Source organism: Tachyglossus aculeatus, chromosome 11 (assembly GCF_015852505.1).
Source record: "Tachyglossus aculeatus isolate mTacAcu1 chromosome 11, mTacAcu1.pri, whole genome shotgun sequence".
Taxonomy (NCBI): domain Eukaryota; kingdom Metazoa; phylum Chordata; class Mammalia; order Monotremata; family Tachyglossidae; genus Tachyglossus; species Tachyglossus aculeatus.
In genome coordinates, this window is record NC_052076.1 from 24,734,338 (window position 1) to 24,752,648 (window position 18,311).

At 45.9% G+C, this 18,311-nt stretch overlaps 1 protein-coding gene across 2 annotated transcripts in view; it reads left to right on the top strand.

Annotated features, from left to right (window-relative positions):
• The window catches only part of PLCD3 (phospholipase C delta 3), a 64,150-nt gene that overhangs the window by 36,330 nt on the left and 9,509 nt on the right, over positions 1–18,311 (top strand). Inside the window, exons 4-11 of one of the 2 annotated variants that reach the window (XM_038754170.1) lie at positions 123–252; positions 3,923–4,148; positions 10,017–10,218; positions 10,346–10,490; positions 13,647–13,799; positions 13,986–14,132; positions 16,354–16,549; positions 16,662–16,778. In XM_038754170.1, the coding sequence (XP_038610098.1) occupies positions 123–252; positions 3,923–4,148; positions 10,017–10,218; positions 10,346–10,490; positions 13,647–13,799; positions 13,986–14,132; positions 16,354–16,549; positions 16,662–16,778 (1,316 nt within the window). The remainder of the gene's footprint in view (positions 1–122; positions 253–3,922; positions 4,149–10,016; positions 10,219–10,345; positions 10,491–13,646; positions 13,800–13,985; positions 14,133–16,353; positions 16,550–16,661; positions 16,779–18,311) is intronic. The other variant, XM_038754171.1, reaches the window with a different exon arrangement.

The following is an 18,311-nucleotide window of genomic DNA, read 5'->3' on the forward strand; positions in this document are numbered from 1 at the left end:
ATAGAGACGGTCCCTGCCCAACAGTGGGCTCACAGTCTAAAAAGAGCTTCATAAATACGATCGAGTGGATTAAGGAGTGGGGCCGCCTCTGGCACCTCACGTTTTCCTGAACCGTCGCTCACCTGGATCCACGATTACCTGCGCCGGGCCGACACGGATCGGGACAACCAGATGACCTTCAAGGAGATCAAAGGCATGTTGAGGATGGTCAACGTGGACATGAATGACATGTACGCCTACCGCCTTTTTAAGGTACCCGCTTCCCGCCGGAGGGGTTCCCCCCACTCCAACCCGTCGGGCCGGCTGGGCGTCCCCCCAACACCTGTCACACAGACTGGGCATAATAATAATAATAATGGTATTTGTTAAGCGCTTACCATGTGCAAGTTCTAAGCGCTGGGGAGGTTACAAGGTGATCAGGTGGTCCCACTGGGGGGGGCTCAGTCTTAACTCCCATTTTATGGATGAGGTCACTGAGGCCCAGAGAAGTGAAGAAGTGACTTGCCCAAAGTCATTCATTCATTCATTCATTCAATCGTATTTATTGAGCGCTTACTGTGTGCAGAGCGCCGTTCTAAGTGCTGGGGAGGTTACAAGGTGATCAGGTTGTCCCACTGGGGGGGCTCACAGTCTTCACCCCCATTTTACAGATGAGGCCCGGAGAAGTGAAGTGACTTGCCCAAAGTCATTCATTCATTCATTCAATCATATTTATTGAGCGCTCACTGTGTGCAGAGCGCCATTCTAAGCGCTGGGGAGGTTACAAGGTGATCAGGTTGTCCCACCGGGGGGGCTCAGTCTTAACCCCCATTTTACAGATGAAGTCACTGAGGCCCGGAGAAGTGAAGACGTGACTTGCTCAATGTCATTCATTCATTCATTCATTCAATCGTATTTATTGAGCGCTTACTGTGTGCAGAGCACAGTACTAAGCGCTTGGGGAGTCCAAGTTGGCAACCTATAGAGACGGTCCCTACCCAACAGCGGGCTCACAGTCTTGAAGTCACACAGCTGACAACTGCCGGAGCTGGATTTGAACCCATGACCTCTGACTCAAAAGCCTGGGTTCTTTCCACTATTATCTTCATCAAATACCACTATCGTTATGACAGCATCTGGCCCAACCAACCCAATTTGCTTGTATCCATCTGAACACTTAGTACAGTGCCTGGCACATAGTAAGCGCTTAACAAATACCATTATTATTATTATTATTATTATTATTAGCCTGGTACATACTAAGCACTTAACAAATACCATGGTGATTATTATTATCTTCATCAAATACCACTATCATCATTACAGCATCTGGCCCAACCAACCCAATTTGCTCGTATCCATCTGAACACTTAGTACAGTGCCTGGCACATAGTAAGCGCTTAACAAATACCATTATTATTATTATTATTATTATTATTATTATTATTATTATTAGCCTGGTACATAGTAAGCACTTAACAAATACCATGGTGATTATTATTATCTTCATCAAATACCACTATCATCATTATAGCGTCTGGCCCAACCAACCCAATTTGCTTGTATCCATCTGAACACTTAGTACAGTGCCTGGCACATAGTAAGCGCTTAACAAATACCATCATTATTATTATTATTATTATTATTAGCCTGGTACATAGTAAGCACTTAACAAATACCATGATGATGATTATTATTATCTTCATCAAATACCACTATCATTATTACAGCGTCTGGCCCAACCAACCCAATTTGCTTGTATCCATCTGAACACTCAGTACAGTGAGTGGCACATAGTAAGCGCTTAACAAATACCATCATTATTATTATTATTATTATTAGCCTGGTACATAGTAAGCACTTAACAAATACCACGATGATGATTATTATTATCTTCATCAAATACCACTATCATCATTACAGCATCTGGCCCAACCAACCCAACTTGCTTGCATCCATCTGAACACTTAGTACAGTGCCTGGCACATACTAAGCGCTTAACAGATACCATGATGATTATTATTATTATTAGCCTGGTACATAGTAAGCACTTAGCAAATACCATGATGATTAACAAATACCATGACGATGATTATTATTATCTTCATCAAATACCACTATCATTATTACAGTGTCTGGCCCAACCAACCCAATTTGCTTGTATCCATCTGAACACTTAGTACAGTGCCTGGAACATACTAAGCGCTTAACAAATACCATTATTATTATTATTATTATTAGCCTGGTACATAGTAAGCACTTAACAAATACCATGATGATTATTATTATCTTCATCAAATACCACTATCATCATTACAGCATCTGGCCCAACCAACCCAATTTGCTTGTATCCCTCTGAACACTTAGTACGGTGCCTGGCACATAGTAAGCGCTTAACAAATACCATTATTATTATTATTAGCCCGGTACATAGTAAACACTTAACCAATACCATGATGATTAACAAATACCATGATGATGATTATTATTATCTTCATCAAATACCACTATCATTATTACAGCGTCTGGCCCAACCAACCCAATTTGCTTGTATCCATCTGAACACGTAGTACAGTGCCTGGCACATAGTAAGCGCTTAACAAATACCATTATTATTATCATTATTATTATTATTATTAGCCTGGTACATAGTAAGCACTTAACAAATAGCATGATGATTAACAAATACCATGCTGATGATGATTATTATCTTCATCAAATACCACTATCATCATTACAGCATCTGGCCCAACCAACCCAATTTGCTTGTATCCATCTGAACACTTAGTACAGTGCCTGGCACATAGTAAGCGCTTAACAAATACCATTATTATTATTATTATTATTAGCCTGGTACATAGTAAGCACTTAACAAATACCATGATGATTATTATTATCTTCATCAAATACCACTATCATTATTACAGCATCTGGCCCAACCAACCCAATATGCTTGTATCCATCCGAACAATTACAGTGCCTGGCACATAGTAAGCGCTTAACAAATACCATTATTATTATTATTATTAGCCTGGTACATAGTAAGCACTTAGCAAATACCATGATGATTAACAAATACCATCATGATGATTATTATTATCTTCATCAAATACCACTATCGTAATTACAGCATCTGGCCCAACCAACCCAATTTGCTTGTATCCATCCGAACACTTAGTACAGTGCCTGGCACATACTAAGCGCTTAACAAATACCATTATTATTATTATTATTATTATTAGCCTGGTACATAGTAAGCACTTAACAAATACCATGATGATGATTATTATTATCTTCATCAAATACCACTATCATCATTACAGCGTCTGGCCCAACCAACCCAACTTGCTTGCATCCATCTGAACACTTAGTACAGTGCCTGGCACATACTAAGCGCTTAACAAATACCATTATTATTATTATTATTATTAGCCTGGTACATAGTAAGCACTTAGCAAATACCATGATGATTAAAAAATACCATGATGATGATTATTATTATCTTCATCAAATACCACTATCATTACAGCGTCTGGCCCAACCAACCCAATTTGCTTGCATCCATCTGAACATTTAGTACAGTGCCTGGAACATACTAAGCGCTTAACAAATACCATTATTATTATTATTATTAATAGCCTGGTACATAGTAAGCACTTAACAAATACCATGATGATTAACAGATACCATAATGATGATGATTATTATCTTCATCAAACACCACTATCACCATTACAACATCTGGCCCAACCAACCCAATTTACTTGTATCCATCTGAACACTTAGTACAGGGCCTGGCACATAGTAAGCGCTTAACAGATACCATTATTATTATTATTATTATCCAATATTGCTATTATTATTATTATTATTCTCCCCAGTCCACTCCCCCGGCAGCCCTCAGTGCCCCCAGCCCGAGCCCCTCTTTGATCGTCCCCCGCAGGAGTGCGACCGCTCCAACAACAACCGTCTGGAAGAGCCGGAGATCGAGGAATTCCTGACGCGCCTGATGAAGCGTCCGGAGCTGGAGGAAATCTTCGGCCGGTATTCCGGGGAGGACCGCGTGCTGTCCGCCGAAGAGCTGCAGGAATTCCTGCAGGACCAGGGAGAGGAGGCCTCACTACTCCACGCCCGCAGGCTCATCCACACCTACGAGCTCAGCGAGAAAGGTGGGAGCGGGCCCTTCCCCATCCCCGCGCCCCTGTGCCCCTTACCAGGCCCAACATGGAAAATAATAATAACGATAATAATGATACTATTTTTTAATAATAATGATGCTATTTGTTAAGCGCTTACTATGCTTCAAGCACTGGCCTAAGCGCTGGGGAGGTTAAAAGCTGATCAGGTTGTCCCACGGGGGGCTCCCAGTCTTCATCAGTCACCTGTATATATGTACATCACCCGTATATCATCATCATCAATCGTATTTATTGAGCGCTTACTGTGTGCAGAGCACTGGGCTAAGCGCTTGGGAAGTCCAAGTTGGCAACATATAGAGACAGTCCCTACCCAACAGTGGGCTCACAGTCTAAAAGACTAAAAGTATATATGTATATATGTTTTAGACTGTGAGCCCACTGTTGGGTAGGGACTGTCTCTATATGTTGCCAATTTGGACTTCCCAAGCGCTTAGTACAGTGCTCTGCACATAGTAAGCGCTCAATAAATATGATTGATGATGATGATATGTGTTTGTACATATTTATTACTCTACTTATTTATCTATTTTTTTTACTTGTACCTATCTATTCTATTTATTTTATTTTGTTAGCGTGTTTGGTTTTGTTCTCTGTCTCCCCTTTCTAGACTGTGAGCCCGCTGTTGGGTAGGGACCGTCTCTAGATGTTGCCAGCTTGGACTTCCCAAGCGCTTAGTACAGTGCTCTGCACACAGTAAGCGCTCAATAAATACGATTGATTGGTTGATTGATCCCCATTTTACAGACGAGGGAACTGGGGCCCAGAGAAGTGAAGTGACTCGCCCGAAGTCACCCAGCTGACAATTGGCGGAGCCGGGATTTGAACCCGTGGTTAAGCGCTTAGTACAGTGCTCTGCACACAGTAAGCACTCAATAAATACGATTGATTGATTGATTGATTGATTGACCTCTGACTCCAAAGCCCAGGCTCTTTCCACTGAGCCACGCTGCTTCCTTTAATAATGATGGTATTTGTTAAGCGCTTACTATGTGCCAAGCACTGTCCTAAGTGCTGGGGGAGATACAAGATCATCAGGTTGTCCCCCGTGGGGCTCCCAGTCTTCACCCCCATTTTCCAGATGAAGTAACTGAGGCCCAGAGAAGTGAAGTGACTTGCCCAAAGTCACACAGCAGGCAAGCGGCGGAGCCGGGATTAGAACCCACGACCTCTGACTCCCAAGCCCGGGTTCTTTCCACTGAGCCACGCTGCTTCAAAGAAAAGAGCCCGGGCTTGGGAGTCAGAGGTCATGGGTTCTAATCCCGGCTCCGCCGCTTGTCAGCTGGGTGACTTGGGGCAAGTCACTTCACTTCTCTGGGCCTCAGTTGCCTCATCTGGAAAATGGGGGTGAAGACTGTGAGCCCCCCGTGGGACAACCTGATCACCTTTTAACCTCCCCAGTGCTTAGAACAGTGCTTCGCACATAGTAATCAATCAATCGTATTTATTGAGCGCTTACTGTGTGCAGAGCACTGTACTAAACGCTTGGGAAGTCCAAGTTGGCAACATATAGAGACGGTCCCTACCCAACAGTGGGCTCACAGTCTAGAAGGGGAAGACAGAGCACAAAACAAAACATATTAACAAAATAAAATAAATAGAATAGATATGGACAAGTAAAATAAATAAATAGAGTAATAAATACGTACATAGTAAGCGCTTAATACCATCATCATCATTATTATTATAGAGCACAAGCCTGGGAGTCAGAGGACCTGGGTTCTAATTCCGGCTCCACCACTTGTCTGACTGTGGGACAAGTCACTTCACCTCTCTGGGCCTCAGTTCCCTCATCTGTAAAATGGGGATGAAGACTGTAAGCCCCACGTGGGACAACCTGATCGCCTTGTATCCACCCTGGTGCTTAGAACAGTGCTTGGCACATAGTAAGTGCTTAACAAATACCATTATTATTAATAATAATTATTATTATAGAGCACAGGCCCGGGAGTCAGAGGACCTGGGTTCTAATTCCGGTTCCACCACTTGTCTGACTGTGGGACAAGTCACTTCACCTCTCTGGGCCTCAGTTCCCTCATCTGTAAAATGGGGATGAAGACTGTGAGCCCCCCCGGGGACAACCTGATCACCTTGTATCCACCCCGGTGCTTAGAACAGTGCTTGGCACATAGTAAGTGCTTAGCAAATACCATTATTATTAATAATTATTATTATTATAGAGCACAGGCCCGGGAGTCAGAGGACCTGGGTTCTAATTCCGGCTCCACCACTTGTCTGACTGTGGGACAAGTCACTTCACTTCTCTGGGCCTCAGTTCCCTCATCTGTAAAATGGGGATGAAGACTGTGAGCCCCACGTGGGACAACCTGATCACCTTGTATCTACCCCGGTGCCTAGAACAGTGCTTGGCACATAGTAAGTGCTTAGCAAATACCATTATTATTAATAATAATTATTATTATAGAGCACAGGCCCGGGAGTCAGAGGACTTGGGTTCTAATTCCGGTTCCACCACTTGTCTGACTGTGGGACAAGTCACTTCACTTCTCTGGGCCTCAGTTCCCTCATCTGTAAAATGGGGATGAAGACTGGGAGCCCCACGTGGGACAACCTGATCACCTTGTATCCACCCTGGTGCTTAGAACGGTGCTTGGCACATAGTAAGTGCTTAACAAATACCCTTATTATTAATAATAATAATTATTATTATTATATAGCACAGGCCCGGGAGCCAGAGGACCTGGGTTCTAATTCCGGTTCCACCACTTGTCTGACTGTGGGACAAGTTACTTCACCTCTCTGGGCCTCAATTCCCTCATCTGTAAAATGGGGATAAGACTGTAAGCCCCATGTGGGACAACCTGATCACCTTGTAACCTCCCCAGTGCTTAGAACAGTGCTTGGCACATAGTAAGTGCTTAGCAGGTACCATCATTGTTATTAATAATAATTATTAATAATAATTATTATTATAGTCCAGGGCATCAGACACTCGAGGCCCTAGAAGGAGGCGCCCCCTGGTGGACTGGCTGGAATTTATTATAATATTAATAATAGCATTAATAATATTATGCCAATGTTATTATATTAATTTATTATAATATTAATTTATTATAATGTATTATGTTTAAATGTATTGTAGTATTAATAATGATATTATGCCAATAATATTAATGGCATTTGTTAAGTGCTTACTATGTGCCAATCACTGTTCTAAGCGCTGGGGAGGATACAAGGTGATCAGGCTGTCCCACGGGGGGCTCCCAGTCTTCATCCCCATTTTCCAGATGAGGTCACTGAGGCCCAGAGAAGTGAAGTGACCTGCCCAAGGTCACCCAGCTGACAGGTGGCAGAGCCGGGATTCGAACCCACGACCTCTGACTCCCAAGCCCGGGCTCCTTCCACTGACCCACGCTGCTTCTCCTAATAATGATGCCCACTGTTGGGTAGGGACCGTCTCTATATGTTGCCAACTTGGACTTCCCAAGCGCTTAGTCCAGTGCTCTGCACACAGTAAGCGCTCAATAAATACGATTGATTGATTGATTGATGGTATTTGTTAAGCGCTTACTATGTGCCAAGCACTGTTCTAAGCGCTGGGGGGGGGGAATACAAGGTGATGAGGTTGTCCCACGTGGGGCTCACTGTCTTAATCCCCATTTTACAGATGAGGGAACGGAGGCACAGAGAAGTGAAGTGCCTTGCCCCAGGTCACACAGCTGGAAGCCGGACGTCCCCAAAATAATAATAATATTTGTTAAACGCTTACTATGTGCCAGGCACTGTACTAAGCAGGTCCACTTGGACGCAGAGTCTGTCCCATGTGGATCTCAATCCCCATTTGACAGATGAGGTAACTGAGGCCCAGAGAAGTCCAGTGACTTGCCTAAGGTCACAAAGCAGACAAGCGGCAGAGCCGGGATTAGAACCCAAGACCCTCCGGCTCCCAAACAGTGCTCTATCCACTACGCTATTGTCTCTCACCCCTCTCAACCGCTGGGCTGCTGCGGAAACAGTGCCCGGCACTCAGAACAGTGCTTGGCACGTAGTAAGCGCTCAACAAATATCACCATTATAATTGTGATTATGATGATTATCCCCGGTGCAGATAGGATGTTGCCAACTTGTACTTCCCAAGCGCTTAGTACAGTGCTCTGCACACAGTAAGCGCTCAATAAATACGATTGATTGAATAAATACGATTGAATGAATGAATGAACGAATGAATGACCGTCTCTAGATGTTGCCAACTTGGACTTCCCAAGCGCTTAGTCCAGTGCTCTGCACACAGTAAGCGCTCAATAAATACGATTGATTGAATAATTACGATTCAATGAATGAATGAATGACCGTCTCTGTATGTTGCCAACTTGGACTTCCCAAGTGCTTTGTCCAGTGCTCTGCACACAGTAAGCGCTCAATAAATACGATTGAATGAATGAATGACCGTCTCTATCTGTTGCCCACCCAAGCGCTTTAGCCCAGCGCTCTGCACACAGTAAGCGCTCAATAAATACGATTGAATGAATGAATGACCGTCTCTATCTGTTGCCCACCCAAGCGCTTTAGCCCAGCGCTCTGCACACAGTAAGCGCTCAATAAATACAATTGAATGAATGACCGTCTCTATCTGTTGCCCACCCAAGCGCTTTAGCCCAGCGCTCTGCACACAGTAAGCGCTCAATAAATACGATTGAATGAATGAATGACCGTCTCTATCTGTTGCCCACCCAAGCGCTTTAGCCCAGCGCTCTGCACACAGTAAGCGCTCAATAAATACGATTGAATGAATGAATGACCGTCTCTATCCATTGCCCACCCAAGCGCTTTAGTCCAGCGCTCTGCACACAGTAAGCGCTCAATAAATACGATTGAATGAATAAATGAATGACCATCTCTATCTGTTGCCCACCCAAGCGCTTTAGTCCAGTGCTCTGCACACAGTAAGCGCTCAATAAATACGATTGAATGAATAAATGAATGACTGTCTCTATCTGTTGCCCACCCAAGCGCTTTAGTCCAGTGCTCTGCACACAGGAAGCGCTCAATAAGTACGATTGAATGAATGAATGAATGACCGTCTCTATCTGTTGCCCATCCAAGCGTTTAGTCCAGCGCTCTGCACACAGTAAGCGCTCAATAATACGATTGAATGAATGAATGAATGACTGTCTCTGTTGCCCACCCAAGCACTTTAGCCCAGCGCTCTGCACACAGTAAGCGCTCAATAATACGATTGAATGAATGAATGAATGACCATCTCTATCTGTTGTCCACCCAAGCACTTTAGCCCAGCACTCTGCACACAGTAAGCGCTCAATAAATACGATTGAATGAATGAATGAATGACTTGTACTTCCCAAGTGCTTAGTCCAGCGCTCTGCACACAGTAAGTGCTCAATAAATACGATTGAATGAATGAATGACCATCTCTATCTGTTGCCCACCCAAGCGCTTAACCCAGCGCTCTTCACAAAGTGCTCAATAAATACAATTGAATGAATGAATGACCGTCTCTATCTGTTGCCCACCCAAGCGCTTAACCCAGCTCTCTTCACAAAGTAAGTGCTCAGTAAATACAATTGAATGAATGAATGGCCGTCTCTATCTGTTGCCCACCCAAGTGCTTTAGCCCAGCGCTCTGCACACATAGTAAGTGCTCAATAAATACGACTGAATGAATGAATGACCGTCTCTAAATGTTGCCCACCCAAGCGCTTTAGTCCAGCGCTCTGCACCCAGTAAGCGCTCAATAAATACGATTAAATGAATGAATGAATGACCGTCTCTATCTGTTGCCCACCTAAGCGCTTCAGCGCTCAATAAATACGATAGAAGGAATGGAGGTGAATCTGTCCATTATTATCCCGTACGCCCCAGCCAAGCGGCACGGACTGATGATGCTGGACGGGTTCATGATGTACCTGCTGTCGGCCGAGGGCGACATCGTCAACCAGGAGCACGTGGCCGTGTACCAGGACATGTGCCAACCTCTGGGGCACTACTTCATATCCTCCTCCCACAACACCTACCTGACGGACAGCCAGATCGGCGGGCCCAGCAGCACCGAGGCCTACGTCAGGTAGGGGAGACCCCCGGGGCGGGCCGGGGGGCGGCGGTGGCAAGGGCTCGGGGCCCGTGGGGCCGTGGGCCCCGGGGCCCTCCTTCCTCGGCCGTACCCGGCGGCCAGGGTGCCCGCTCCGTGCCAGGGCGTTTTCCCAGGGCTGCCGTTGCGTGGAGCTGGACTGCTGGGAAGGACAGGCCGGAGAGCCGGTCATCTACCACGGACACACGCTCACCTCCAAGATCCGCTTCCGGGACGTCGTCCAGGCCGTGCGCGACCACGCTTTCACGGTCAGCCTTCGTTCGGTCGTCTTGATTGAGCGCTTACGGCGTGCAGAGCGCCGGACCTAAGCGCTTGGGTGGGCAGCAGATGGAGGCGGTTGCTCATTCATTCATTCAGTCGTATTTATTGAGCGCTTACTGTGTGCAGAGCGCCGGACCTAAGCGCTTGGGTGGGCAGCAGATAGGGGCGGTCGTTCATTCATTCATTCAGTTGTATTTATTGAGCGCTTACTGTGTGCAGAGCACCGGACTAAGCGCTTGGGTGGGCAACAGATAGAGACGGTCGTTCATTCATTCATTCAATCGTATTTATTGAGCGCTTACTGTGTGCAGAGCGCCGGACTAAGCGCTTGGGTGGGCAGCAGATAGAGGCGGTCATTCATTCATTCATTCAATCGCATTCATTGAGCGCTTACTGTGTGCAGAGCGCTGGACTAAGTGCTTGGGTGGGCAGCAGAGATGGTCATTCATTCATTCATTCATTCATTCATTCAATCAATCAATCAATCAATCCATCGTATTTATTGAGCGCTTACTGTGTGCAGAGCACCGGACTAAGCGCTTGGGTGGGCAACAGATAGAGATGGTCGTTCATTCATTCATTCAATCGTATTTATTGAGCGCTTACTGTGTGCAGAGCGCCGGACTAAGCGCTTGGGTGGGCAGCAGATAGAGGCGGTCATTCATTCATTCATTCAATCGCATTCATTGAGCGCTTACTGTGTGCAGAGCGCTGGACTAAGTGCTTGGGTGGGCAGCAGAGATGGTCATTCATTCATTCATTCATTCATTCAATCAATCAATCAATCAATCCATCGTATTTATTGAGCGCTTACTGTGTGCAGAGCACCGGACTAAGCGCTTGGGTGGGCAGCAGATAGAGGCGGTCGTTCGTTCATTCATTCATTCAATCGTATTCATTGAGCGCTTACTGTGTGCAGAGCGCCAGACCTAAGCGCTTGGGTGGGCAACAGATAGAGACGGTCATTCATTCATTCATTCAATCGTATTCATTGAGCGCTTACTGTGTGCAGAGCGCCAGACCTAAGCGCTTGGGTGGGCAGCAGATAGAGACGGTCATTCATTCATTCAGTCAATCAATCAATCAGTAGTATTTATTGAGCGCTTATTGTGTGCACAGCACTGTACTAAGTGCTTGGGAAGTACAAGTTGGCAACATATAGAGACAGTCCCTACCCAACAGTGGGTTCACAGTCTAAAAGGGGGAGACAGAGAACAAAACCAAACATACTAACAAAATAAAATAAATAGAATAGATATGTACAAGTAAAATAAATAAATAGAGTAATAAATATGTACAAACATATAGACATATATACAGGTGTCATTTTGGTTGTGAAAATTCTTGTCATGTCTAGGCTGAAAGCTCTCTAGACTATAAGCTCTTTGTGGCCAGGGAATGCATCTGTTTTTTGCCGTATTCTCCCAAGCGCTTAGCAAACTCTCAATAAATACGATTGAATGAATGAATGACTTGCCATTGCCTATTGCTGGGCTCTTTACTTTTGGGTGTCAGTGATCACGGTTTAAAGAGTAGCTTGACCTGGATTTTAGATCCTAGATTTAACTTTTCATGAATCGATTTCTCCCCAGCAATCTGCTTCAGAAGGCCAAGGGTTGAAATACCTATGACCTATGCTGAACGCCATGGAGACTTGTAATCAATCAATCAATCAATCGTATTTATTGAGCGCTTACTGTGTGCAGAGCACTGGACTAAGCACTTAGGAAGTCCAAGTTGGCAAAATATAGAGACAGTCCCTACCCAACAGTGGGTTCACAGTCTAGATGGGGGAGACAGAGAACAAAACCAAATATACTAACAAAATAAAATAAATAGAATAGATATGTACAAGTAAAATAAATAAATAAATAGAGTAATAAATATGTACAAACATATAGACATATATACAGGTGTCATTTTGGTTGTGAAAATTCTTGTCATGTCTAGACTGAAAGCTCTCTAGACTGTAAGCTCTTTGCGGCCAGGGAATGCATCTGTTTTTTGCCGTATTCTCCCAAGCGCTTAGCAAACTCTCAATAAATACGATTGAATGAATGAATGACTTGCCATTGCCTATTGCTGGGCTCTTTACTTTTGGGTGTCAGGGATCATGGTTTAAAGGGTAGCTTGACCTGGATTTTAGATCCTAGATTTAACTTTTCATGAATCGATTTCTCCCCAGCAATCTGCTTCAGAAGGCCAAGGGTTGAAATACCTATGACCTATGCTGAACGCCATGGAGACTTGTAATCAATCAATCAATCAATCAGTCGTATTTATTGAGCGCTTACTGTGTGCAGAGCACTGGACTAAGCACTTGGGAAGTATAAGTTGGCAACATATAGAGACAGTCTCTACCCAACAATGGGCTCACAGTCTAGAAGGGGGAGACAGAGAACAAAACCAAACATACTAACAAAATAAAATAGAATAGATTAGATATGTACAAGTAAAATAAATAAATAGAGTAATAAATATGTACAAACTTATAGACATATATACAGGTGTCATTTTGGTTGTGAAAATTCTTGTCATCTAGACTGAAAGCTCTGTAGACTGTAAGCTCTTTGTGGCCAGGGAATGCAGCTGTTTTTTTTCATATTTTCCCAAGCGCTTAGTAAATTCTCAATAAATACGACTGAATAAAGATACGATTGAATGAATGAATGACTTGCCATTGCCTATTGCTGGGCTCTTACTTTTGGGTGTCAGTGATCATGGTTTAAAGGGTAGCTTTGACCTGGATTTTAGACTGTGAGCCCACTGTTGGGTAGGGACTGCCTCTATATGTTGCCAATTTGTACTTCCCAAGCGCTTAGTACAGTGCTCCGCACACAGTAAGCGCTCAATAAATACAATTGATTGATGATTGATTGATTTAGATCCTAGATTCACTTGTCGTGAATCGATTTCTCCCCAGCAATCTGCTTCCGAAGGCCAAGGGTTGAAATGCCTGCGACCTATGCTTAACGCCATGGAGGCTTGTAATCAGTCGATCGATCGTATTTATTGAGCGTATTTAATATCGATGATTAAATATCAATATAGTATTGATGTTTATTGATATCTGGGTGACGGTTGGGGACACCCCCGGTGCTCCTCGGTTTCCGAGCCCGCCCCCTCTCCATTCCCACCCCTAGGCCTCGCCGTATCCGGTCATCTTGTCCCTGGAAAACCACTGCGGGCCGGAGCAGCAGGCCACCATGGCCCGGCATCTCCGGACCATCCTTGGGGACATGTTGGTCACCGAAACCCTGGATGGGCGCGTGCCCAAGGAGCTGCCTTCCCCGGAGGTGCTGCCCAGCTTGGGTTCTGGGTTCGGGGCGATGGGGGAGACGAAGCCACCTTGGGTTTGGGGGGCACCAAGGGGGTTCCTCGGGGAGGACTGGGTGTAGGGGGGTCCCTCTGGGCAAGGCTCGGTTTGGGGGTCTCGGCGGGGGCGGGACCCCATCCTCCGCCCCCGCCGTCCCCCCCCGCAGCAGCTGAAGGGCAAAGTCCTGATCAAGGCGAAGAAGTTGCCCGGCCCGCGTGCCGAGGACGGCGCCGGCTTCGCGTCCGACCGGGAGGACGAGGACGAAGACGAGGACGAGGAGGGCGAGGCCGAGGCCTCTGAGCCCAGGAGGAGGGTGAGGGGGACAGGGCGAGGGCCGGCTTATAATAATAAGGGTATTTGTTCAGCGCTTACTATGGGCGAAGCACTGTTCTAAGCGCCGGGGGGGATATTCATTCATTCATTCATTCATTCATCCATTCAGTCGTATTGATTGAGCGCTTACTGTGTGCAGAGCACTGGACTTGGGAAGTCAATCAATCAATCAATCAATCGTATTTATTGAGCGCTTAAGCGCCGGGGGGGGATATTCATTCATTCATTCATCCATCCATCCATTCAGTCGTATTGATTGAGCGCTTACTGTGTGCAGAGCACTGGACTTGGGAAGTCAATCAATCAATCAATCAATCGTATTTATTGAGCGCTTACTATGTACGAAGCACTGTTCCAAACACTGGGGGGATATTCATTCATTCATCCATTCGTCCAGTCATATTTACTGAGCGCTTACTGTGTGCAGAGCACTGGACTTGGGAAGTCATCAATCAATCAATCAATCGTATTTACTGAGCGCTTACTGTGTGCAGAGCACCGGACGAAGCGCTTGGGAAGGCCAAGTTGGCGACATCTAGAGACGGTCCCTACCCAACAGCGGGCTCACAGTCTAAAAGGGGGAGACAGAGAACAAAAGCAAACGTACTAACAAAATAAAATAAATAGAATAGATAGGTACAAGTAAAATAAATCAATAGAGTAATAAATATGTACACACAGTAAGCGCTCAATCAATCAATCGTATTTATTGAGTGCTTACTGTGTGCAGAGCACTGGATTCAGCGCTTGGGAAGTCCAAGTTGGCAACATCTAGAGACGGTCCCTACCCAACAGTGGGCTCACAGTCTAAAAGGGGGAGACAGAGAACAAAACCAAACGTACTAACAAAATAAAATAAATAGAATAGATAGGTACAAGTAAAATAAATAAATAAATAAATAAATAGAGTAATAAATATGTACACACAGTAAGTGCTCAATAAATACGATTGATTGCTTCAGGAGGCCTTCCCAGACTGAGCCCCTTCCTTCCTCTCCCCCTCTCCACCCCCCCATCTTACCTCCTTCCCTTCCCCACAGCACCTGTATAGATGTCTATATGGTTGTACAGATTCATCACTCTATTTATTTATTTATTTATTTTACTTGTACCTATCTATTCTATTTATTTTATTTTGTTAGTATGTTTGGTTTTGTTCTCTGTCTCCCCCTTTTAGACTGTGAGCCCCCTGTTGGGTAGGGACTGTCTCTAGATGTTGCCAACTTGGACTTCCCCAGTGCTTAGTCCAGTGCTCTGCACACAGTAAGCGCTCAATAAATACAACTGATTGATTGATTGATTGAGCGCTTACTGTGTGCAAAGCACCCGACTAAGCGCTGGGGAAGTCCAAGTTGGCAACATCTAGAGACGGTCCCTACCCAACAGCGGGTTCACAGGCTAAAAGGGGGAGACAGAGAACAAAACCAAATGTACTAACAAAATAAAATAAATAGAATAGATAGGTACAAGGGAGATTAATCAATCAATCAATCGTATTTATTGAGCGCTTACTTTGTGCAGAGCAGTGGACTAAGCACTTGGAAAGTCCAAGTTGGCAACATCTCGAGACAGTCCCTACCCAACAGCGGGCTCACAGTCTAAAAGGGGGAGACAGAGAACAAAACCAAACGTACTAACAAAATAAAATAAATAGAATAGATAGGTACAAGGAAGATTAACCAATCAATCAATCAATCATATTTATTGAGCGCTTACTGCGTGCAGAGCACTGGACTCAGCGCTTGGGAAGTCCAAGTTGGCAACATCTAGAGACGGGCCCTACCCAACAGTGGGCTCACAGTCACAGTGTCCCTGCAGCGTGGCTCAGTGGAAAGAGCCCGGGCTTTGGAGTCAGAGGTCATGGGTTCGAATCCCGGGCTCCGCCAACTGTCAGCTGTGGGACTTTGGGCCAGTCACTTCACTTCTCCGGGCCTCGGTTCCCTCGTCTGTCAAATGGGGATGAAGTCTGGGAGCCCCACGTGGGACAGCTCGATTACTCTGTATCTACCCCAGCGCTCAGAACAGTGCTTGGCACATAGTAAGCGCTTAATCAGTACCGTCAGCATCACTGAAAGGGGGGGACAGAGAACAAAACCAAACGTACTAACAAAATAAATAGGATAGGTACAAGGAGGATTAGGCACACCCAGCGAGCGCTCAATAAATCCGATTGATTGATTGATTGATTGATCGACCCGCAGGCCAAGGCGACCCTCCAGATTGCCCCCGAGCTGTCGGACTTGGTGGTCTACTGCCGGGCCACCCATTACCGTGGCCGGGCGGCCCCCCGGCTCCGGGCCCGGACGCCCCCCGGGCCCTCGCCGAGGAGCCGGGCCCGGGCCTGCCACGTCTGCTCTCTCAGTGAACGCAAGGCCAGGAAGCTCATCCGCGAGGCCGGTAGGTAGCCGGTTTGGGGGGGCGGCCTGGACCCCGCGGGGGCTATTTGGGGGGATTTGGGGGTCCCGGGCCGGGCCCCCCCACCTCCAGAGCGGCCCTTCGGTCCTCGCAGGCAACGACTTCGTGCGACACAACACCCGCCAGCTGAGCCGCGTGTACCCGCAGGGTTTCCGCATGACCTCCGCCAACTACAGCCCCCAGGAGATGTGGAACGGGGGCTGCCAGCTCGGTGAGGGGGCCGGGGGGGCGTTAGAAGCGGCGGGGATCAGCGGAAGGAGCCCGGGCTTTGGAGTCAGAGGTCAAGGGTTCAAATCATCATCATCATCATCATCAATCGTATTTATTGAGCGCTTACTGTGTGCACAGCACTGGACTAAGCGCTTGGGAAGCCCAAGTCGGCAACATCTAGAGATGGTCCCTACCCGACAGTGGGCTCACAGTCTAAAAGGGGGAGACAGAACAAAACCAAACATACTAACAAAATAAAATAAATAGAATAGATATGTACAAGTAAAATAAATAAATAAATAGAGTAGTAAATATGTACAAACATATGTACATATCCCGGCTCCGCAATATCAGCTACGTCACTTCGCTTCTCTGGGCCTCAGTTCCCTCATCTGGAAAATGGGGATGAAGACTGGGAGCCCCACATGGGACAACCTGATTTCCTGATAACCTCCCCAGCGCTTAGAACGGTGCTTTGCACGTTGTAAGCGCTTAATAAATGCCATCATTAGTATTATTATTCTTTGGGGGGCAGGGGATGGCTAGCAGTGTGGTGAGTGAAGGGTTAATAATCCGGCCACTAACTCTTAAATCGTGGCTCAGTGGAAAGAGCCCGGGCTTTGGAATCAGAGGTCATGGGTTCGAATCCCGACTCCGCCACATGTCTGCTGTGTGATCTTGGGCAAGTCACTTAACTTCTCTGGGCCTCAGTTCCCTCATCTGTAAAATGGGGATTAAGACTGTGAGCCCCACATGGGACAACCTGATCACCCTGTAACCTCCCCAGCGCTTAGAACAGTGCTTTGCACATAGTAAGCCCTTAACAAATGCCAATTATTATTATTATTATGATTATTATTATTCTAGACTGTGAGCCCACTGTTGGGTAGGGACTGTCACTAAATGTTGCCAACTTGGACTTCCCAAGCGCTTAGTCCAGTGCTCTGCACACAGGAATGAATAGCACCATTATTATTCTATGTTGCCGATTTGTACTTCCCAAGCGCTTAGTCCAGTGCTCTGCACACAGTAAGCGCTCAATAAATACGATTGAAGGAAGGAAGAAGTAAGCGCTCAATAAATACGATTGACTGATTGATTAGTACGGTGCTCTAGAGGCACACTAAGCTGTGTGACTTTGGGTAAGTCACTTCCCTTCTCTGGGCCTCAGTGACCTCATCTGGAAAATGGGGATTAAGACTGGGAGCCCCAGGTGGGACAACCTGATCACTTTGTATCCTCCCCAGCGCTTAGAACAGTGCTTGGCATGTAGTAAGCGCTTAACAAATGTTTGGTTTTGTTCTCTGTCTCCCCCTTCTAGACTGTGAGCCCACTGTTGGGTAGGGACTGTCTCTATATGTTGCCACCTTGTACTTCCCAAGCGCTTAGTACAGTGCTCTGCACACAGTAAGCGCTCAATAAATACGATTGATCGATTGATTATTATCATTATTATTATTATTGATGGATTGGTTGATTGGGAATGCCGTCGGAGCAGTGAGGGAGGCGATCGACCTGGTAAGCAAAGGCCCAG